Here is a 25,120-nt window from a genome sequence, read left to right on the forward strand (position 1 = left end):
TATATATTATTTATATATATATACATACACGTATTTAAGCATCAATAGAACATATTATGTTATGTGAAGTACATTGGAATGTGAAATATTAATATAAAATGTCGGATTAGAGCACTTGAGAAAATGTAATTGGGTTTGCACAACTTGGGTGTTTTTTTATTTTTTCTGCTCCATTAAAGTCTATGGGTAAATATGTTAAAGGATTACTTTCTGTTATAATTTTTAAGCTAAACAACTAACATATTAAAGTTAATAAACATTAATTAAAACCAACTGACCTACTATTTTCTCCAAAACGAAGTTTCATAACTTTCTCAAAAGTTATATCTTTTTATTCACACTATGATGTCACGTTATCCTGCCCACTATTTTCAGCACTGAGTGTTCAAAATACTTAAACCAATAGCTTTGTGTTTAAAGCGCCATTTGAAACCTAGGTATTGTAAACAGATTGGTACAGAGCAAGGATACCCACGGAGTGGGGTTTGGGAAAACAATTAAAATTTGCAGACAAGATTTTCTGATATACGGTAGAGATATGTTAATGAAATGCTATTGATAAAAAGCGTATTTGGTGTAGTTAGTTAGTAACAGGCATAGAAAATATTTACTTACAGTGGCCCTTTAATGCAGTTACGATATTCCAAGTTCAGCTTTTTGTGTGCACCTGGTTAGCGCTTAAGCACAAACTTTTTACTTTCAACTAGTAATATGCGGGCTACCTGATGCGCACAAAAAGCTTACTTCTAGCAGAGTTAAAGCGGGAGTGATAAATAACGCTCCACTCTTAATCTAGCCATTTATTGCTAATTCAATTTTGAGTTTAATTTTCCTTTGACTTAATCCTTGAAGTCTCCTGCATATAAAAAGCTCTAACCCAGGTCAATTTTATTATGAGCCATTTTATAATAATAATAATAATAATAAAAAAAGAATATCAATAAAACAAATAGTAAGATTCTGAAGCTGAGATGTTTGCTTTAAGGCTATACATTTTTTTAAAGAGGTGAGACTTATTAAGTTTTTGATATATAAAATTAAATTGCATTTTTGCATGCCAGATTAAATAGTCCCTTGGCAGCACTTGAAAATCAGACAACGTGTGAGTGCTTCAGATCCTCATAGACTTATTTTTTATTTCAGGTTTTCATCTGCATCTCATCCCACAAACCCATGCCTTTAAACAAACACTCTTTGAATTTCCGCTATCTTGATCGAAAGTCCCCTAAGAATCATAAATCATGGACTTTTTTTTTTTTTTAAAAAAAGGAAAAATACATACATTTTAATAGGTTTTTATTTAGCTCAATTGGGAGGAGTAATGCAAATGAACTGACTTAAGATTTCAAGATTGAATATACATAGTGAAAAAAAAAGATATTTTTTTTTACATTTATCACACTGCCATTCATGAAAAGGTTTTACATTTACATTACAAGAGCGACTTATGCCAATATATCTTTTCAAGGAAAAGAAGAAGAAAACTATACACAAAAATACATATAATATCTGAATACAAAAAAAAGAAATCACACAGCTAAAAATATTTAGGGCTATTTTTATGTGTTCATCATAAAACTATAAAAATGTAAAAGTATACAGGTAAATTATACCACTACCACTACCTCTCTCTCTTATATAGAGCGCTAGATTCACTTGAACCCGCAAGTTCTCAGAAGTAAAGAAGGATCAGAGATAATGCAAGAAAACATCTAAAAGGGAAACGAAACACTGGATACATTTTATAAGCATTGTATTGAGGTTAATTCCAGTCTGACTAAATCATACATGCGTCCATGTTGAAATGTAGCTTTCACTGCATTCCAGTGCTGATGTGTTTGCACATGTGAAGCAACTCTTCTTTAGATACCTGCAGTGTAACCTAAGTTACAAAATGGCAGAACCCGTAATCAGAAAGAGGGAGGGCTGCATGATATGTATTTAGAGCTAGATTACAAGTGGAGAGCAAAATATCGCTTTCGCAAGGGCGATATTTGTGCTCCATTTAGTAATACCAGCGCACGCAAATGTGCGCTGGTATTACAAGTTAGCCGCAATGTGAACACAACCTCACGTTCGCATTGCATGGAAGCTTTGTGCTCATGAGAGTGCGCTTTCATAGGCCTAGTGCAGCAAAGGGGCAGCAAATGTTAAATATATATACAGGGAGTGCAGAATTATTAGGCAAGTTGTATTTTTGAGGATTAATTTTATTATTGAACAACAACCATGTTCTCAATGAACCCAAAAAACTCATTAATATCAAAGCTGAATAGTTTTGGAAGTAGTTTTTAGTTTGTTTTTAGTTATAGCTATTTTAGGGGGATATCTGTGTGTGCAGGTGACTATTACTGTGCATAATTATTAGGCAACTTAACAAAAACAAATATATACCCATTTCAATTATTTATTTTTACCAGTGAAACCAATATAACATCTCAACATTCACAAATATACATTTCTGACATTCAAAAACAAAACAAAAACAAATCAGTGACCAATATAGCCACATTTCTTTGCAAGGACACTCAAAAGCCTGCCATCCATGGATTCTGTCAGTGTTTTGATCTGTTCACCATCAACATTGCGTGCAGCAGCAACCACAGCCTCCCAGACACTGTTCAGAGAGGTGTACTGTTTTCCCTCCTTGTAAATCTCACATTTGATGATGGACCACAGGTTCTCAATGGGGTTCAGATCAAGGAGGCCATGTCATTAGATTTTCTTCTTTTATACCCTTTCATGCCAGCCACGCTGTGAAGTACTTGGACGCGTGTGATGGAGCATTGTCCTGCATGAAAATCATGTTTTTCTTGAAGGATGCAGACTTCTTCCTGTACCACTGCTTGAAGAAGGTGTCTTCCAGAAACTGGCAGTAGGACTGGGAGTTGAGCTTGACTCCATCCTCAACCCGAAAAGGCCCCACAAGCTCATCTTTGATGATACCAGCCCAAACCAGTACTCCACCTCCACCTTGCTGGCGTCTGAGTCGGACTGGAGCTCTCTGCCCTTTACCAATCCAGCCACGGGCCCATCCATCTGGCCCATCAAGACTCACTCTCATTTCATCAGTCCATAAAACCTTAGAAAAATCAGTCTTGAGATATTTCTTGGCCCAGTCTTGACGTTTCAGCTTGTGTGTCTTGTTCAGTGGTGGTCGTCTTTCAGCCTTTCTTACCTTGGCCATGTCTCTGAGTATTACACACCTTGTGCTTTTGGGCACTCCAGTGATGTTGCAGCTCTGAAATATGGCCAAACTGGTGGCAAGTGGCATCTTGGCAGCTGCACGCTTGACTTTTCTCAGTTCATGGGCAGTTATTTTGCGCCTTGGTTTTTCCACACGCTTCTTGCGACCCTGTTGACTATTTTGAATGAAACGCTTGATTGTTCGATGATCACGCTTCAGAAGCTTTGCAATTTTAAGGGTGCTGCATCCCTCTGCAAGATATCTCACTATTTTTCACTTTTCTGAGCCTGTCAAGTCCTTCTTTTGACCCATTTTTCCAAAGGAAAGGAAGTTGCCTAATAATTATGCACACCTGATATAGGGTGTTGATGTCATTAGACCACACCCCTTCTCATTACAGAGATGCACATCACCTAATATGCTTAATTGGTAGTAGGCTTTCGAGCCTATACAGCTTGGAGTAAGACAACATGCATAAAGAGGATGATGTGGTCAAAATACTAATTTGCCTAATAATTCTGCACTCCCTGTATATGAATATATACATATATATTTATGTGTTTATATGTGTACATACACATATTAACACATAAATACATGTGTATATAAGTATATACATATACTGTATATTTACAGGGAACACACAGTTCCCCATACTCTGCAATGTAAAGTGCCGTTTTTTTTTTTAACACCCCACACCCACCAACTTAAACCCCTAAAAAGTGATTTTTTCCGCTGTTTTTTTTTTAATTAAATTAATTTTGGGGGCAATGTTGGAAAATTAACGAGAGATCTGGTCTCTTGTTAATTTTCGGAGCACTAATTGCTACCACAAGGTGGCGGAAGCAATAACCAGCCACTTGTAATGGCAGGTTATTTATCGCGTGCCCGTAAACAGGCGAATTTGCCCATTTACGGGCACGCAATAAATTAGCGCTACACTTGTTATCTGGCCCTTAACGTTTAAAATCCCTTTAAAGAAAATGTTTAACAGAATTTAGAAAACAGATTAGACACCTATATGTTTTTATAGGCAACAAGTATAGGGATGTATGTAAAGGAATCTAAAAACGTACGAAACAAAGCTAGAATGATTGAGCTGTGTGTTAAAGGGACAAAGCAGTAGTTATATGAAATATTTGTTTATGATTGTCCACAAGACAGAAGAAAATGACAATGGAGACCACTAGTTTTGATATCTAGTGTCACATACACAGAAGAAAAACCCCACTGATTGGTGAGACTGTGATGACAGGGAAAAGGCCAGATTTAAAGAGCGTTAGAGAAATGATCAAAGGAAACATTTTTCTTTATACACGCAGTAAATGACAACTTATTTTGATGTAAAATCTGTTTTGAAATGTCACGTATGCATTTTAAAGAGCTAAATAAAAAAATAAAAACGTACACGTCCCCTTAAAGTGATGGTAAACTTTAAAGGCTAGATTACAAGTGAAGCGCAAAACTATTCATTTTGCAAAAGCGATATTTGCGCTCCACTTAGTAATACCGGCGCACGCTAATTTGCGCTGGTATTACAAGTTAGCCGCAATGCGACCTCACGTTTGCATTGCATGGAAGCATTGTGCTCACAAGAGTGTGCTCTCATAGGCTCCAATGGGAGCCCCGTTCTCATGCCACACCCACCACCTGACACTTTTAACCCCTAAAAACTGCTTTGTGCAGGGTTTTTTTGTTTTTTTAAATGTTCCTTTTTTTTTTTAATAAAAATCTACAGTTCTCCAAAATTTGGGGCCAATTGGGGGAAATTTAGAAAATTAACCTTAGATCTGATCTCTGGTTAATTTTCGGAGTGCTTGCGGTGAAATAACCAGACTTGTAATGGCTGGTTATTTGCCGTTAAGGGTGCGCGATAAATTACCGCTCCACTTGTAATCTAGCCCTAAATGTTTTAAAATAAGGTCCTGAAAATAAGCAATATTTTAGATGGACTTTAATTGATCACTTTTAATGAAGATGCGCTTTAAAGGGACAGTCTACTTTAAATTTTATATTGTTTGAAAATATAGATAATTGCTTTATTATCCATGCACCAGTTTTGCATAACCAACACGGTTATATTAATATATTTTTTTACCTCTGTGATTACCTTGTATCTAAAGTTCTGCAGACTGCCCCCTTATCTCAGTTCTTTTGACATACTTGCATTTTAGGCAATCAGTGCTGACTCATAATTAACTACACAGGAGTGAGCACAACATTAACTAGCAGTATCTAACTGTGAAAACTGTCAAAATGCACTGAGATAAGAGGTGGCCTTCAACGGTTTAAGTTTAAGCTTAAATAGGTTTAGCGTTCAACAAAGAATACCAAGAGAGCAAATCAAATTTGATGATAAAAGTAAATTTTGACTCGACTGTCTCTTTAACTTACTTTTTAATCTAGTCATGTCATTCTAATACTGCACGCTCCGGCCACCCACTTCAAAAGTAATATTTTTGGTGAGATAACAGTTTTGACTTTTCCCCAATCGGTGCTCTAGCCGCATGGTACTTTTTTTTGTAGCTAAAGTGCCAATTGGAGAACAGTCAAAACCGTTAGCTCACCAAAAAAAAAAAATACTTTTAAAGTGGACGGCCGGAGCGTGGGATATTAGAATGGCACCGCTAGATTAAAAAGTAAGTCACAGTGCATATTTATTAGAAGTGATCAATTAAAGTCCCTGTGAAATATTGCTTAGATTCCAGACCTGATTTGATAAAAGCAAATGTAAAATGAATGCTATCAAATTGAGAAAAAAAAATAAATGCAAAAATTATGAAGGAAAAAAAATCCATCTGAGATAGAATAAGCATCTATACAGGCAGGATAGTGCTAGCGGTTTAGTCACTTCTTCCCCTCACTGACCAGCCATAAATTCTAATAATTAACCTCTCAGCTGCCAGACTGGTATGTAATTCACTAAGTATTCTCTCTTGCTGGCAGTGGCAAAATTATTACATTTTTTCAACACTAAGCATCTTCTTTTTAGAACTATTAATTAAAGCTACTGACAGCTCTGCATAATTTATTATCTGTTAACTATCTGCATGGCTAAGAATCTGCTACTGTGCTTACATATTGCTGAGGGTTAAAGGTCGTAGTGGGCAGGTAAGATCCAGATTTCAGGCATGGCAATAATTTCCTAACTGTGGTTGATTTATTTCTTGTTAGCATAACAATCTGTACAATGTTTGCTCCCTTTTCCAGTAGCACCAGTTTCTTTTCAACCAGTGACACTGGTTTAATAAGGAAAGTCTTACAAATCCTTTATAGATACAATAAATATCACATTTACGTTATTATCCCACAAGTGTAATTAGCCCTCATTTTATCTGAATCTGAAAGATGAAAGGTTCTTTCAGGAATAAAATTGACGACCTTCAGTCAAGTGTATTGCTGAGGGTTTGAGAACCAGCCCCCCCCCTCCTTTCTCCGACACCACTAACACCACCATTGGAGTCCACTAAAAGCAGTATGCTATTTTATGTTCTATTGATATTGAATTTTGTTAAACTACAATTGATTTGTCTTGTGTTATACAAATCCAACTTAAAGCACAGAGATAATTTTGTGCAGTTAATGTAACATGTGAATGCAACTTCGATCAAGCAAATAGAAAACTGCAAATATAGTGTAAGGATGCCCTCTACTGGAAGATTTATATATGCAGTATATAAACTATAGCCCAGAGATTTATGAGAAGGGGAGGACTATTTGGCAAATTACTATTTTTTCTCCCATAAATAAAATTCTTGGAAATAAGCTTAATAAATTTAGGAGAGTCTTTAGACTGTAATTTTACCAGATTAAAACAAACAAGAATATACAGAAAGCTATAGGACATTGGACCATACTAAGCAGCACAATCAATTTGTTCAGTGGATATTAGCTGCCTCAAACTCACTGTGCTTTAAAACGATCACATTACGCCATACAGCTTTTGATTAACAACCTAGTTCCGCTTCTCGTCCAAGTTTAATTAATTGGGAAGACTGTGTGCAAAGTCATAATATTATAGGAATGTGACATTTTAAAATTAAAAGCAGCTTCAGTCTCAGCCTCAAAGCTTTGAGCGTGTGTGACAGATTTCATCTACAGGCCTGCTTAAAAGATATGCAAAGCTAACAAATTTACTAATTATGGGCGTGCTGTAAACTAGCTTTATTGCCCTGGAAAATTTACGAAACGCATTGCTCAGATTAACACGGGAGTACTTAACCAAATGATGTGGGTACAAAGTATTATGTTTACTAATATAATAAAAGAAAAGAACTGGTCGTGGTCACCTCATACAATATTGTGTAGCTTTTGTAAACAGAATTATTCTGCTAAACATAATATATACATGAGGTTGCTCACAGAGGAAGGAACACAATTATGCACAGAACCATTCATCTAATAATAGACACAAAAGCAATAAGCTAAGTTGAGACAACTTTTCTCTTTTTCTTTTTATTTAAAAGATGAAAACGATTAAAAATGCATAATCTTTCTAAAGATTTTAGTAAATAACATTAAAATAGCTTGCTACTTGTAATCACCTTATTAAACGGACAGTCAACACCAGAATGTTTGTTGTTTAAAAAGAAATATAATCCTTTATTACCCATTCCCCAGTGTTGCATAACCAACACTGTTATAGAAATACACTTTTTACCACTGTGATTACCTTGTATCTAAGCCTTTGCAAACTGCCCCCCTTGTTTCAGGTTCTTTTGACAGACTTGCATGTTAGCCAATCAGTGCTCACTCCAGGGTAACTTCACATGCATGAGCTCAATGTTATCTATATGAAACACATGAACTAATGCCCTCTAGTGGTCAAAATGCATTCAAATTAGAAGGAAGTCATCAAGGTCTAAAGAAATTAGCATACAAACCTCCTAGCTTTAGAGCTTCATCTAAGAATACCAAGAGAACAAAGCAAATTGGTGATAAAAGTAAATTGGAAAGTTGTTTAAAATTACATTCCCTATTTAATCATGACATTTTTTTTGTCTTGACTGTCCCTTTTAAACTGTTATTAAACATATCCAAATTTGAAAGATGGGCCCATAAAGGCTTTTAAAAAAGAGACTTGTCATCTATAATTTATATATAATATATATTTTTTTTTTTTTTGATGTCACTAAAGGTCTCCTCCCCTTTTAAACCCCATGTTATAACTTTTATTTTTTTATTATTATTATTTACTTTTAGGGAGCTTGTTTTTCAAGACCATTTTCACCACCATTTTAAAGAGCACTTCTCTTTCAACAAAGGGGTCCTGATTGTCTCCCTCCTTCCAGGCTGACTTGCAGCTATACTAACCCCAACCCTGCCTATAGTGCAGGTAATCGCAGAAAAGAGCTTCTGATTATACAGAGGCTGCACCAAACCAGTTAAACAACTTTAATTTAACTTTTTTGCTGCAAACAAATATTTGAACATGCTTAGCCGCTTGTTTTTATATACATCAGAAAAAAAGAAATCTGAATATTTTTTATTTAAAGGGACAGTCTACCATAGAATGGTTTATTGTTTTAAAATGATAGATAATCCCTTTATTACCAATATCCCCAGTTTTGCATAACCAACACAGTTATATTAATATACTTTTTACCTCTGTGATTACCTTGTATCTAGGAACCTTCTTCCTGCCCCCTGATCACATGACTGTGACTGTTTATTATCTATAGTCTTAAATTTAGCATTGTATTGTGCTAGATCTTAAATAACCCCCTGTGCCTGAACAACAGTGTTATCTATCTAGCCCACGTGTACTTTCTGTCTCTTTGTGTGAAAAGAGATTTAAAAAGCATGTGATAAGAGGCAGCCCTCAGAAGGCTTAGAAATTAGCATATGAGCCTACCTAGGTTTAGTTTAAACTAAGAATACCAAGAGAAAAAAACCAGAATTTATGCTTACCTGATAAATTACTTTCTCCAACGGTGTGTCCGGTCCCACGGCGTCATCCTTACTTGTGGGATATTCTCCTCCCCAACAGGAAATGGCAAAGAGCCCAGCAAAGCTGGCCATATAGTCCCTCCTAGGCTCCGCCTACCCCAGTTCATTCGATCCGATCGGACAGAGGAAATATATATAGGAGAAACCATATGGTAACGTGGTGGACTGTAGTTAGAGAAATTAATCATCAGACCTGATTAAAAAAACCAGGGCGGGCCGGTGGACCGGACACACCGTTGGGAGAAAGTAATTTAATCATGTAAGCATAAATTCTTGGTTTTCTCCAACATAGGTGTGTCCGGTCCACGGCGTCATCCTTACTTGTGGGAACCATACCAAAGCTTTAGGACACGGGATGAAGGGAGGGAGCAAATCAGGTCACCCAAACGGAAGGCACCACGGCTATGCAAAAAACCTTTCTCCCAAAAATAGCCTCCGAAGAAGCAAAAGTATATAATTTAAAAAATTTGGTCAACAGGAACCTCATTCTTGAAGGCCCATGTGGAAGCCACAGCGCTAGTGGAGTGAGCTGTGATACTTTCAGGAGGCTGCCGTCCGGGCAGTCTCAAAAGCCAATCCTGATGATGCTTTTAAACCAAAAAGGAAAGAGAGGTAGAAGTTGCTTTTTCGACTACCTCTCCTTTAACCAGAATAACAACAAACAAAGAAGATGTTTGTCTAAAATCTTCAGTAGCCTCTAAATAAGAAGTTTTAGAGCACGGACAACGTCCAAATTGTGTAACAAACGTTCCTTCTATGAAACTGGATTCGGACCACAAAGAAGGTTTTACAACTATCTCCTGGTTAATATTTTTGTTGGAAACAACCTTCGGAAGAAAACCAGGCTCAGTAAGTAAAACCACCTTATCTGCATGGACCAGATAGGGCGGAGAACACTGCAGAGCAGATAACTCAGAAACTCTTCTAGCGGAAGAAATTGCAACCTAAAAACAAAACTTTCCAGAATAATAACTTAATATCTACGGAATGTAAGGTTCAAACGGAACCCCTTGAAGAACTGAAAGAACTAGATTAAGACTCCAGGGAGGAGTCAAAGGTCTGTAAACAGGCTTGATACTAACCAGAGCCTGAACAAACGCTTAAACGTCTGGCACAGCTGCAGCCTTTTGTGAAGTAAAACAGATAAAGCAGAGATCTGTCCCTTCAGAGAACTCGCAGAAAAATCCTTTCTCCAAACCTTCTTGTAGAAAGGAAAGAATCTTAGGAATTTTTATCTTGGTTCCATGGGAATCCTTTAGATTCACACCAACAGATATATTTTTTTCCCTATATTAATGGTAAAATTCTTTCTAGTTACAGGCTTTCTAGCCTGAATAAGAGTATCTATTACAGAAGTCTGAAAACCCACGCTTTGATAAAATCAAGCGTTCCAAACTCCAAGCAGTCAGTTGGAGGAAAACCAGATTCGGATGTTCGAATGGACCCTGAATAAGAAGGACCTGACTCAAAGGTAGCTTCCATGGTGGAGCCGATGACACATTCACCAGGTCTGCATACCAAGTCCTGCGTGGCCACACAGGAACTATCAAGATCACCGAAGCCCTCTCCAGATTGATCCTGGCTACCAGCCTGGGAATGAGAGGAAAAGGTGGGAATACATAAGCTAGGTTGAAGATCCAAGGTGCTACTATTGTATCCAATAGAGTCGCCTTGGGATCCCTGGATTTGGACCCGTAACAAGGGACCATGAAGTTCTGACGAGAGGCCATCAGAACCATGTCTGGAATGCCCCATAATTGAGTTATTTGGGCAAAGATTTCCAGATGGAGTTCCCACTCCCCCGGATGCTCCTCCATCGCCAGGGAACTCCTTGTTACCCCCTGATGGTTGATATATGTAACAGTCGTCATGATGTCTGATTGAAACCTTATGAATTTGGCCTTTGCTAGTCGAGGCCAAGCCTTGAGAGCATTGAATATCGCTCTCAGTTCCATTATGTTTATCGGGAGAAGAGAGTCTTCCCGAAACCATAGACCCTGAGCTTTCAGGGGTTCCCAGACCGCGCCCCAGCCCACCAGACTGGCGTCGGTCGTGACAATGACCCACTCTGGTCTGCGGAAGCTCATTCCCTGTGACAGGTTGTCCAGGGTCAGCCACCAACGGAGTGAATCTCTGGTTATTTGATCTACTTGTATCGTCGGAGACAAGTCTGTATAATCCCCATTCCACTGTCTGAGCATGCACAGGTGTAATGGTCTTAGATGAATTCGTGCAAAAGGAACTATGTCCATTGCCGCAACCATCAAACCTATTACTTCCATGCACTGCGCTATGGAAGGAAGAAGAACAGAATGAAGTACCTGACAAGAGCTTAGAAGTTTTGATTTTCTGGCCTCTGTCAGAAAAACCTTCATTTCTAAGGAAACTATTATTGTTCCCAAGAAGGGAACTCTTGTTGACGGGGACAGAGAACTTTTTTCTATGTTCACTTTCCACCTTGGAGATCTGAGAAAGGCTAGGACAATGTCCGTATGAGTCCCTTGCTTTTGACAGAGACGACACTTGAATCAGGATGTCGTCCAAGTAAGGTACTACTGCAATGCCCCTTGGTCTTTAGCACCGCTAGAAGGACCCTAGTACCCTTGAGAAAATCCTTGGAGCAGTGGCTAATTCCGAATGGAAGTGCCACAAACTGGTAATGCTTGTCCAGAAAGGCGAACCTTAGGAACCGAAAATGTCCTTGTGGATAGGAATACGTAGGTACGCATCCTTTAAGTCCACCGTGGTCATGAATTTGACCTTCCTGGATGGTAGGAAGGGACGTTCGAATGGTTTTCCATTTTGAACGATGATGAAACCCTTAGAAACTTGTTTAGAATCTTTGAGTCTAAAAATAGGTCTGAATGTTCCCTCTTTTTTGGGAATTATGAACAGTTGGAGTAAAAACCCATCCCTTGTTCTCCTAATGGAACAGGATAATCACTCCCATGCTTAACAGGTCTTCTACACAGTGTAAGAATGCCTGTTCGAAGATAATTGAGACCCGTGGAACCTTCCCCTTGGGGGTAGTTCCCTGAATTCCAGGAGATAACCTTGAGAAACTATTTCTAGCGCCCAAGGATCCTGAACATCTCTTGCCCCAGCCTGAGCAAAGAGAGAAAGTCTGCCCCCCACCAGATCCTTCCCAGATCGGGGCCAACACTTCATGCTGTTTTGGTAGCAGTGGCAGGTGACTTGGCCTGCTTACCCTTGTTCCAGCCTTGCATCGGCCTCCAGGCTGGCTTGGTTTGAGAAGTATTACCCTCTTGCTTAGAGAGTGTAGAATTTGAGGCTGGTCCGTTTCTGCGAAAGGGACGAAAATTTGGCTTATTTTTAGCCTTAAAAGACCTATCCAGAGGAAGGGCATGGCCCTTTCCCCCAGTGATGTCTGAAATAATCTCTTTCAAGTCAGGGCCAAACAGTGTTTTACCCTTGAAAGGGATGTTAAGCAAAAGCGCTCTGCGCGCCACGATAGCAAACCCTGAATTATTCGCCGCTAATGTAGCTAATTGCAAAGCGGCATCTAAAATAAAAGAGTTAGCCAATTTAAGAGCTTGAACTCTGTCCAAAACCTCCTCGTACGAAGATTCTTTATTGAACGACTTTTCTAGTTCTTCGAACCAGAAACACGCAGCTGTAGTGACAGGAACAATGCATGAAATTGGTTGTAGAAGGTAACCTTGCTGAACAAACATCTTTTTAAGCAAACCCTCTAACCTTTAATCCATAGGATCTTGAAAGCACAACTATCTTCTATAGGAATAGAAGTGCGTTTGTTTAGAGTAGAAACCGCCCCCTCGACCTTGGGGACTGTATGCTATAAGTCCTTTCTGGGGTCGACTATAGGAAATAATTTCTTAAATATAGGGGGAGGACAAAAGGTATGCCGGGCCTTTCCCACTCCTTATTTACTATGTCCGCCACCCGCTTGGGTATAGGAAAAACATCGGGGGGCACCGGAACCTATAGGAACTAGTCCATCTTACCTAATTTCTCTGAAATTACCAAATTGTCACAATCATCCAGAGTAGATAATACCTCCTTAAGAAGTGCGTGGAGATGTTGTAATTAAATTTAAAAGTTACAATATCAGGTCTCTTGTTGTGAGAAATTTCCCTGAATCTGAAATTTCTCCCTCAGACAAAACCTCCCTCCTGGCCCCGTCAGATAGGTGTGAGGGTTATGTCAGAACAGATATCATCAGCGTCCTTTTGCTCTTCAGTGTTAAAAAACAGAGCAATCCAACGCTTTTCTCTGATAAGTAGGCATTTTGGAAAAAATGCATGCAATAGAATTATCCATTTACAGCCATTAATTGTTGTATGGTAATAAGTATTGGCGCACTAGATGTACAGGGGCCTCTTGTGTGGGGCAAAACTGGTGTAGACCACAGAAGGGGATGATGCAGTACCATGCTTACTCCCATCATTAGAGGAATCATCTTGGGCAATATCATATCTATGGCATTATTATCCCTACTTTGTTTGGACATTATGACACAAATATATCACATATATTTAAATGGGGAGACACATTGGCTTTCATACATATAGAACATCGTTATCTGATGGTTCAAACATGTTAAACAGGCTTAAACTTGTCAACAAAGCACAAAAAACGTTTTACAATAAAACCGTTACTGTCCCTTTAAATTTTAAACTGAACATACTTTATTACTGAATATGTGAAAAAGTATGAAGGAATTGTTCAAATTTCACCACAGTAACTTAAAGCCTTAAAAGTATTGCACACCAAATTTGAAAGCTTTAACCCTTAAAATAACGGAACCGGAGCCGTTTTTACATTTAACCCCTATACAGTCCCAGGTATCTGCTTTGCTGAGACCCAACCAAGTCCAGAGGGGAATACGATACCAAATGAGGCCTTCTATAAGCTTTTTCAGTGGTTCTTAGATCCTCACACATGCATCTGCATGCCATGCTTTCCAAAAACAACTGCGCATTAGAGGCGCGAAAATGAGGCTCTGTCTATGACTAGAAAAGGCCCCCAGTGAAAAAGGTGTCCAATACAGTGCCTGCCGTTTTTATTAAAACAATCCCCAAGATTTAACAACTATTAAAAGTAATAATCTGCCAAATATACTTAGTAAAGTAATCGTTTTAGCCCAGAAAAATGTCTACCAGTTTTTTAAGCCCTAATGAAGCCCTTTATTCTTTTACTTAAACTAAGAAAATGGCTTACCGGTTCCCATAGGGAAAATGACAGCTTCCAGCATTACCGAGTCTTGTTAGAAATGTGTCATACCTCAAGCAGCAAAAGTCTGCTCACTGTTTCCCCCAACTGAAGTTAATTCCTCTCAACAGTCCTGTGTGGAAACAGCCATCGATTTTAGTAACGGTTGCTAAAATCATTTTCCTCTTACAAACAGAAATCTTCATCTCTTTTCTGTTTCAGAGTAAATAGTACATACCAGCACTATTTTAAAATAACAAACTCTTGATTGAAGAACAAAAACTACATTTAAACACCAAAAAACTCTAAGCCATCTCCGTGGAGAATGTTGCCTTGTGCAACGGTCAAAGGAGAATGACTGGGGGTAGGCGGAGCCTAGGAGGGACTATATTGGCCAGCTTTGCTGGCTCTTTGCCATTTCCTGTTGGGAGGAGAATATCCCACAAGGTAAGGATGACGCCGTGGACCGGACACACCTATGTTGGAGAAAAGCAAATTTGATGATAAAAGTAAATTGGAAAGTCAACTTAAATTAAACGTCCTATCTGAATAATGAAAGTTTAATTTATACTAGGACTGTCCCTTTAAACTGAACATGTTTTAGTGGCAACTAATAAATATAAGATTGCTTACGATAGGACTCTAGTTCACTTTATTTTAATTTTTTGCATAATTGCATTAGTCATTAAAGTAATCCTGCTATAAGTTGTAGCTCTAGATAGGACAAATCAGTAATTTAAAGGGGCATTAAAAAACTAAATAAATGATAGACTGATGCATTAAAAGAAAAGATTAGTCTGAGAATAACATATAGATGTTTTTTTTATATAATTAGTTGTTTAAATATTGACAAAATTAGCATAAAGTTTTAGTGTCTATAAAACAATGGGAGCTGCCATTTATGTAACTTAGGTTACCTTCTCTGCTGTGGCCAATTAGGAGATAGTTATAAATAGGTCACGTAGAGTGTGCAGCCAATCGGTTGTGTGGAATATAACAGTGTTCTACATTTGCACTTCTAACAGGAACTGAAAAGCTCACAATTTCAGATTGCAATTACAGGAAAGGGGGACAAAATAAATAATTAAAGTATATTGTACAGGTTTTTTTATATATATATATATATATAGTTATCATTTTATATTACCATCTCAATAGAGTTTTAATGTCCCTTTAAGGTATACCAAAGGCATTTCATATTACTCTTTCACAGATAGCCTGTAAACTAAATCTAAGTTTTGGCATGTTGGCTACTCACCATAGCTTCCATTTGCTCTCCACTGATCCTCCAGTTCAGCCATGGCTCCAAGCCAGAAATCACTGCCACTTACAGTATCGATGCCTTGAAACCAGAACTGACGTAGCCACTCAAATTCCACCTGCACAAACAATGTTACTTAAGTGATTTCCCAGAACATGGTAGCAATGTGGAAATTAGTATAGATCAAACAGCATAAACTTGTGTAAGAGTCTAATATCTATTCTATATAACATATAGCTTGCATTATATACACCTCCAACATATATATATATATATTATCTATATATATATATATATATATTATACACAACACACACACACATTATATATATGCACACGCACATAACACACACATACACACACCCATATATATATAAATATATATACACATACATACATACATACAGACATACCCACTCATGCTGTTGAAGGTATAGCTAAAATTACTTTTGTCCTTACCCTCATTGTGAATCTCTTCTGCTCGCTGCAAGACAGTACATTACTAGAGACTTTACACTTGCTGCTCCTGTATCAGGATGTATGAAGCAGTTTTCCAGAGCTACAGAACATTGAGGACCGGATATATTGCAAGGGGGTTACCAGAGGAGCACTAAAAAAAGAATACTGTGTTTACTGATAAGTCTCCATTTTATACATAATCACAATTGTTTTGGTTAAAGGACAGTCAAGTCCAAAAAAAAACTTTCATGTTTCAAATAGGGCATGTAATTTTTTTTTTTTTTTTAAATTGTTCTTTATTAACCAACAGAAAGGCGATTTATACAATGATGCATACTTGATTCATAGCAATATGTAAGAAAAAGGGAAAGGAAAACAATTATCATCATCTGAGAGTTCAAACAATTTCAGTAAAAGAGAAAAAAAAGCAGGTTATATTAAGTAGCCTCTAACCGACAATTTTTCCCCCCAAAAAAAACAAAAAAGAAAAAAAAACATTATTGCCTTAAGTTACCTTATGTTGGGGTTTTCTGTTTAGGATTAAAGAAAAAAACAAGGAAAAAAATAAATAAAAATAAAATAAATAAAGTAACCAAAACTGGGTATAAAACAAAACCAGAATAAAAAAGAAGAGAAAAGAAAAAAAAAAAAAAAAGGCAATAGGAATAGAAGAAACCGCCTCTCTCCCATCACCCCCACCACTCCGTCTACCATATGCACAACAAGACCAGTTCTGAATTTTGGAAAGGAAGATCATATATTCTCTTTCACTTTCAGGAAGTGACTTAATGTAAACTGCCCATTTATTAAAGAAATTCGTTATATCCTCTTCATTGTTATATCTGTATCCTTTTGTTCTAATAACATTGTTTTTTCAAACAATTCTGAATTTCCGATACACTTGGTACAGATCGCATTTTCCATTTTTTTGCATAACAAATATCTAGTAGCTAATATAGAGATGGAGATCATTTTGTCATTAGGATGGCGTTTGTTTAAATCATCGATGCATAATATAACCTGGAATAAGGTAAGGGTTATAAGGTGGAATTTTAAGTACCCTATTCAGCCAGTATTCTAATTTACGCCATGTATTCCTCACTTTTGGGCAGAACCAGAACATATGTTCTATGTCTGCTGCTGGGAGAGAACATTTAGGGCATTTATTAAAGCTCGAGTTGTGCACCCTAAGACCCTTTTCCGGAGTGAAATATGCTCTGTGAAGTAACTTAAAATGTGCTTCCCGCCATGTAGCAGAAAGAGTTGTCCTAGCCACTTTAGCTATAGAATATTGCAACATTTTTGGGTCAACTCTATTCTGTGCTGAAAAGTGAGGTCCATGCTGAAGCGATTCTTGTCAGATTTAAATTACCCCTGCTAGCTCCCAGTAAATGATAGCCCACAGAAATAGACATACGATCAGCCTTCATAAGTGTGAGACAGTTTTCGAGTTTGCCTAGTTTCCAGCCCCAGCCCTCTTCTCTAATTAATTCAAACAAAAAAATGCCTTATCTGTAAGTAGCGAAGAAGTCTTTGTTAGGTAAGCTAAATTCCCCTTTTAATATTTCAAATGTTTTAATAGTTTTTCTATCACTGTCTATCAGCAGGGTCAATTTGTTCAGCCCATTCTTGTGCCATCTATTAAAAACTTCAGAGTATAACCCAGGTTGGAATTTTGGATTTCCTGTCAAGGGAAGGTAGTGCGAAACCTTGGAGTTAATTGAAAGAATTTTTGCTATTTTCCACCATGCCCTGATAGATTGTAAATTACTTTTAATCTTTTAATTTCTGGAGGTAACTCCTTCGGGGGGGGGGGGAGTGTAAAAGGGCTAAGGGAAGGTAGGGACTACATATGTTGTTCTCAAGATGATTATTTAGAATGTAATCTTTCGACAAGATCCAGCCAGCCGCTATTCGTGCCAGGAAACTAAGGTTGTATGCTCTAAATGTCTGGAAGTGCTAGGCCCTCCAAACTCACGTGGAAGGGAGAGTTTGTTAAAAGATATTCGTGCTCTTTTCCCCTGGCAGAGAAATTGTCTGATTAAACCATTAATCAACCGTATATCCTTTTCAAGAAGAATTACTGGGATATTCTGAAGTATGTATAACAGTTTCGGAGGAGGATCATTTTAACTAATGCTGCTCGTCCCGAAATTGAAAGTGGTAAGCTTTGCCATGTTCTAAGCTTTTCCTTAAATTGTCTAACAATTGGGGGAATATTTAGAATGTAATCTTTCGACAAGATCCAGCCAGCCGCTATTCGTGCCAGGAAACTAAGGGTTGTATGCTCTAATGTCTGGAAGTGCTAGGCCTCCAAACTCACGTGGAAGGGAGAGTTTGTTAAAAGATTTCGTGCTCTTTTCCCCTGGCAGAGAAAATTGTCTGATTAAACCATTAATCAACCCGTACATCCTTTTTCAAGAAGAATTACTGGGATATTCTGAAGTATGTATAACAGTTTCGGGAGGAGGATCATTTAACTAATGCTGCTCGTCCCGAAATTGAAAGTGGTAAGCTTTGCCATGTTCTAAAGCTTTTCCTTAAATTGTCTAACAATTGGGGGAATATTAAATTCATAAAGATTGTCCGAGTTCACCGGTATATATTATCCCTAGATATTTAAATGAATCTGTTACTCTTTTGAATGGATTTTCTAGACATGAGTCACTTTTTCCTACGAATCCAAAAAAATTCTGATTTGGCTGCATTGATTTTATAACCTGAAAAGGTACCAAACTGATCGATTATCTGCATTAGTTTTGGAATGTTAATTTTAGTATTTGATAGATACAACAAAACATCGTCTGCATATAGGCCTATTTTCAACTCATAATTTAAGATCTTTATTCCCTCCAAACTTTTGTCTTATCATAATTGCCAAGGGCTCAATAGCAACATCAAACAGAAGAGGGGAGAGAGGACAACCCTGACGGCGTTCCTCTTTCCAGAGTTATTGGTTGGGGACACAGTTCCATTGATTATCAAGCTTGTGGCTGAGCTTTTATAAAGACTCTCTACAAAATCAGGGAATTTGCCCTTAATTCCAAACTTCGACAGAGATGTATTAAGATGTTTAAATGTAACAGAATCAAACGCTTTCTTCTGCGTCAATGGAAAGAATCGCCATGTCCGGTGCCCCAGGTTCTTCCTCTCTCCCCCCCTCTGATCAGAGGAATCTTTTCAAAGTATTCAATGTGGCTAATACCTCCCTAATTTTGGCAGATGAGTTTTGTCTGTTTAGGAAGCCTGCTTGGTCCGGATGGACCACGTTTGGTAAAATTAATTGTAATCTGGATGCTAAGATAGACGTTTAGAATCTTATAATCTGAGTTGAGTAAAGCTATTGGTCTATATGATCTTTAAGCCTTGGGTCCTTCCCTGCCTTAAGGAATTAAGGTTGTGTGAGAAGAGGAAAATGAAGCAGAAAACTGGTTTACCGTTAATATAGAAGTCATTGTATAAATTTGTTAGATACGGAGAGATTTCTGTAGATAATATTTTATAAAATTCACTGGGTAGTCCATCCGGGCCAGCTGCTTTATTGACAGGTAGTTTAGAAATTGCCCTCATTTACTTCTTGTAAAGATATAGGAGAATTGAGAGTACTAATACAGTCATCAGTAAGTGAGGGGCCAACGATCTTGTTCCAAAACTCTGCAGCGTTATCCTGATCATAACCTTTACTAGAGTATATACCTTGATAATATTCCACCAATGCAGATACGATTTTATCGAGATTTGAAATTAACTCATCCTTATCTAGAAGTTCTTCAATATGAGATGTTTTTTTTTCATTATTGACCAATCTAGACATCATCTTTCCAGACTTATTCCCAAATCTGTAAAGCTTAGCCTGAATTTTTAATTCTTTTTGGACTTGCTGGGACAAAACAAATGTGTCCCTGGCTTCTTTAGCTTGAAACATACTTAGCCCAATTTAGGGGATTTTTATGGAGCAGGAATTTGTTATATGAATTTTTCTCTTAACTTCAGTTTCTTGGTTAGGGCTATATTATAGGCTAGTGTTTCTCCTCTGAGAACACGCTTTAGCGGTATCCCAGAGTAGTTTCTGGGCGATCGATATGCACAGAGTTAAACCGTAAAAATTCCTCGAACTTAGACCTAAGATGGGTTTTAAATTTCATATCTGTCGCTAGATAGTATGGAAAAAAAAAACCTCAAAGATTTGGGTCGTGGGTGTTTAAACTGGATATCCAAAGTGATGGGGGCATGATCTGATAATAATATAGGAGTAATTCTTGCTTGCACCGTTAAAGATCCTAGGCGCTCATCTATAAGAAATAGATCTATTCGTGGAAAAGAGTCTTGTGTGCTTTTTGAAAGACAAGTGAATTCCTGAATATCGGGATTCTGAACTCGCCAGATATCCCGTAATGCTAAATTTTGCTCTATTTTCCTTAAACATTTTAAATTCTAGGTTATCTTTTTTATGTTTTTTATGTTTCGTAGTTTCGCGAATCTATCAAGCGGGCATTGCGGCGCCATATTAAAATCCCCTCCGATAATTAGATGCCCCTGGCTATACAGGAAGAAGTTTAGATTGTATTTTATTCCAGAATTCTGGAGTCAAATACGTTAGGACCATAGACATTACATATCGTGTACATTTCCTGAGCGATCCCTTACTTTTAACAAAACAAATCTTCCCCCCGGATCAGGCTCACAGTGCACAACCTCGAGCTGAATCTTTTTCCCAATTAGAATAGCCACTCCCCTTTTCTTACCAACACTTGGCGCATAGAAAACTTCTCTAACCCACGAGGCTCTAAGTTTAAGAGATTCATCTGAGTTAATGTGTGTTTCCTGAATTAACCCTATATCCGTCTGATTATTTCCCTTAATTGTGTCAGTATAGTTTTCCGTTTAATAGGAGTGGAGATCCCTCCTACATTCCAAGATATTATCCTAAGTTTATCTATTTTTTCTGTGACTTTAAAACTTATCTGGGGGGGAGAGAGAGAGAGCTGGAGAGAAAGAGAAGAGAGAGAGGAAAATAAGGAAAAAAAAAAAAAAAAAAAAAAAAGAGAATTTTTTTTTTTTTACCCCACACGTGAGGGGAAGAGTCCCACGACCCATATCTGTCCGAAGACAGGGGTCTTCCCTAATGAAAACCTGCATTTCAAAACATTCTTTTATTAACTTTCGCAGTTTATTACACTCCTATATTCTATTGTTGAGTTAAAGGGATCAAGTGTTTTATAAAACTTTTCCGCTACGCTGATTTCTTCGAACCAATGCGTTTCCTCGTGCGCTATAACCTTAAGTTTGTGAGGGTATAATAACATTGCTCGGTAACCTTTTTGTATAAATTTAGAACATATGGGAGCAAGCTCCCGTCTTTTTTGCTGCTGTGTCAGCTGAGAAATCTTGAAACATTAAATTGTGGTCCCTTCATAAATGATCGGCTGTTGTCTACGGTAGTACTGAAATAAGATAATTTTGTCCTGATAGTTTAATAACTTTGCTATAACCGGTCTGGGTCTATTCTCTACCTTTATTATCTGTGCGAGGGGGTCCTAACCTATGCACTCTTTCAACCAAAATAGGTTGATGTGTAGGTGGTATTTTCAAAATTCTGGGCAATAGCTCTGAGACAAAGGATACAAGATTCTCATTTTGTTGTTCCTCTGGAAGACCTATAATTCTTTATATTGTTCCTTCTGGAACGGTTCTCTAAGTCTTCTAGTTTATTTTGAATTTTTTGTATGTTAATATTTGCCGTTTCAAGTTTAGAGCTATGTACAGTCGTTAGGTCTTCCAGATCAGACAGGGGAGAGAGCATCTGAGATGCTGGTAACCAAATTTTGAATACTTGTTGCTTCTTGTAGCACTGATGCATTTGCCAATATTGGTTGTATGTCAGTAACGATTTCTTGCGTGTTCTTCAATTTCCTATCCCTCTGTCTGGCTGCCATGGCTGGAGAAGGGGTCTTTACTGTGCGGTGTGTAAAAATGTATCCAATGTGCCGAAGGAACAGAAAGAGTGTAAATTATCGCCGTGGCATGGGAAAGATAATAGTGAAGTGCTTTGAGGATACAAAAAGGACCGTGAAAATGTGAGATTTGTAGAGGTGGTTAAAACCTCAAAAAAGGGAAGTGAGGGGAAAGTGATAGGTGAGCAGTGCAGGACAGTGCAGGAGGAGAAGGAGAAAAAAAAAAAAAAAAAAAAAAAGGGGGGGGGAAGTGCCTATATAGGGGTGATTCAATTAATTATGTGTAAGATCCAGCCGTGGAAGTAAAAAAGAGGGGATATTTATTTATTGAAATTATAACCTTTGTCCCAGTAAATTGCACCTAGTTATCAGAGAAATAGATATTTAAATCTTCACTTCAAGTTATTTATATGTTTGAGGCTATATGAGCAACAGTGCCAACTAGTGAGCTGACAAATATAAGTACTTAAAAAATGATTCACTTTAAATGCGGTTTGTTCAAATATGCTGCAAATAGGCACACGTGAAGGCTTGTATCTTAGCAGTTATATAGATATAGAGAAGAAATCTAATATAATCCCTCCCTTTCCTTTGAACTCAGGATTATGAAATTTCCCTGCTTAATTTGTTCCTTTAGGTATACCTTAAGTAGGACTGTGGCATTTAATAGCCACTCAGCTGCCTTTATCCAAATATCCTCATAAATCAAGTTTAACAAAGTAGCAACCTTAGATTTATCTCAGCGAGTTATATATCACTAGTTCTCATTAAATACAATTAATATGTTTATATTACAGTCAATTACAAGCCTCAGCTCCTATCATGACAATTGTCTGTTTTATGAGAAAAACTTATGTTAGACTATATCTTACAATGCAGAGACAAATAAAGCAGTTACTTTTTGCAGCAGGGGAAATGGAAATCTAAGATATATGAAATTTCAACTTTTCCATTTTTAGCCATACATTATTTGTGGAAGAAAAAAGCCCTATACAAACTACACCTACACAAATGTTATGTACGATTTACTCAGAGCAGAAAATAGCACTTTACTGCCACATTTTTTCAACTCTGTCCGGTGTAGCCAACAACCAAAACAAGCAAAAAAAAGGGGGAAATTATAGTAAGCAGTCCCCACTAAGTTAAATTCTTTGACCAGACCTAGGCTGGTTTTAAACAATTAGGTTATTTGATGCCTACCCATCAGACAGAGTAGAATACAATACTTATAAGTCTTAGAAGTAGATACATTTTTTACAGGACCAAGTATAAAGATTTTTTCTCTTCCTTATCAAGTGACAAAATGGACCTTAGGTGATGTAATTACAGGGGCCAGTATTCATCTACCCATGAATGACCATTTTAATTAACTATAATTAGTTTAAGCCCAGTCCAAGTGGGAACATTGAAAAAAAAGTCAGATACTGTAGGGGTTTACATACATAGAACTATGTCCCCCAATTTGCCTCCAACAGTCAAAATGGTATTCACTTGTTTTCTCTTTTTTTCCTTCCCGAGTCTCACTTAACCCGGTCTTGCCCCTATCTGTAACAATTTCTTCTTATCAGGGGAGGGAAGAGACAGGGAACACGATTTCAGTAGTCACAGTTAACTGTTACATTACCATTGCCCACTGTTGACTCCAAGCGTGTGTGCGGTAAGTAAACAAACCTTTATCCAATGCGGCCCCCCGCGCAGCACCAGTGAGAGGGGAAACGCTCAGTCAGGCTCAGCAGAGACAGGATGTGCCTCCCCAGCTACCTTAGATCCAGACCAGCACGTAGAGTCAGAGGATAGGAGGCAGCCAGTTCGGGACCCAGAGAGATGAATGTGACAGTCCCGTGCCCCTCTCGCAACCACCGGTGGGAGGGGACACCAAACCAAAGGAAGAAGCGCGGTCCCAGAGCCTTTCCGCCCCCTCTCTCTCGCATGTAGACAGAGATCTATTCAGGTCCTTGCAGGTCCAGGTCAGCCCAGAAACCTCGGCTCCACAACAGGGCAACACAGCATGCGGAAATAAGCAGAGCAGCTACAATCTTCACAAGCCCGGTATGATAAGAGAGCAGCCGATTCACTGCTCCAGGCTCAGCGGCTACCACAGAGTTTAACGGTATGAAAGCTCACAGCCAGGCAAGTCTGCGGGGTCTAACCAGGTACACCCTTAGCTCAGATTCAAGTATGTCACCAAATTACCACTGGCTGTGGAAAGTGTCCAGTATTTCTACTGCTTGCCTTTATAAATATAGAAATAGGAGTCTTCAGGACAGCTGCAGGTTGCAGCCCAGTGCAATGTCAGGGCACTGTATTATTCCGGGAGCGTTGAATTAGCTAAGCAAGCCTCCCCTGGTCTAAGGGATTAGGCGCGAGAATTTCGCCAACAGCCTGCAGTGGAGGTAACACAGGACAGGTGCAACAGACGACCACACACCTGGACTCCTCCTCCGGAAGTCCTCTAGGGCATGTAATTTTAAACAACTTTCCAATTTACTTTATCACCAATTTTGCTTTGTTCTCTTGGTATTCTTAGTTGAAAGCTAAACCTAGGAGGTTCATATGCTAATTTCTTAGCCCTTGACAGCCGCCTCTAATCTAAATGCATTTTGAGCAGTTTTTCAACACTAGAGGGCATTAGTTCACGTGTTTCATATAGATAACTTTGAGCTCATGTATGTGAATTTACCATAGAGACAGCTCTGATTGGCTAAAATGCAAGTCTGTTGAAAGAACTGAAATAAGGGGGCAGTCTGCTGAGGCTTAGATACAAGGTAATTACAGAGGTAGAACGTGTATAATTATAACTGTGTTGGTTATGCAAAACTGGAGAATTGGTAATTAAGGAATTAATCTATCTTTAAAAACAAAAAAAAAATTCTGGTGTTGACTGTCCCTTTAACAGTAACATCATTATTATTTGGCACTAACTGGTATACCTCAGCTACTCTGTGTGTAGAGCTGAATCTTGCCTTGGACCCGGCCAGAACGCAGTGCTGGTGAGTTCTGTTCATGTCTCTATAGTGAAAATGAGTGATAAGAAACAAAAAGAGAGAAAAAAGGGAGAGAAAGAAAAAGAGTGAGAAACAGAAAAAAATTAAAGAACAAAAGAGAGTGTGAAAGAAT

General features: G+C 38.1%; 1 protein-coding gene across 1 annotated transcript in view; it reads right to left on the reverse strand.

Moving 5' to 3' along the window:
• Positions 1 to 25,120, reverse strand: part of FTO (FTO alpha-ketoglutarate dependent dioxygenase) — a 568,183-nt gene that overhangs the window by 408,584 nt on the left and 134,479 nt on the right. Inside the window, 3 exon segments of the mRNA XM_053715751.1 lie at positions 15,588 to 15,707; positions 16,050 to 16,086; positions 16,088 to 16,160. Of these exon segments, the coding sequence (XP_053571726.1) occupies positions 15,588 to 15,707; positions 16,050 to 16,086; positions 16,088 to 16,160 (230 nt within the window).

Source organism: Bombina bombina, chromosome 1 (assembly GCF_027579735.1).
Source record: "Bombina bombina isolate aBomBom1 chromosome 1, aBomBom1.pri, whole genome shotgun sequence".
Taxonomy (NCBI): domain Eukaryota; kingdom Metazoa; phylum Chordata; class Amphibia; order Anura; family Bombinatoridae; genus Bombina; species Bombina bombina.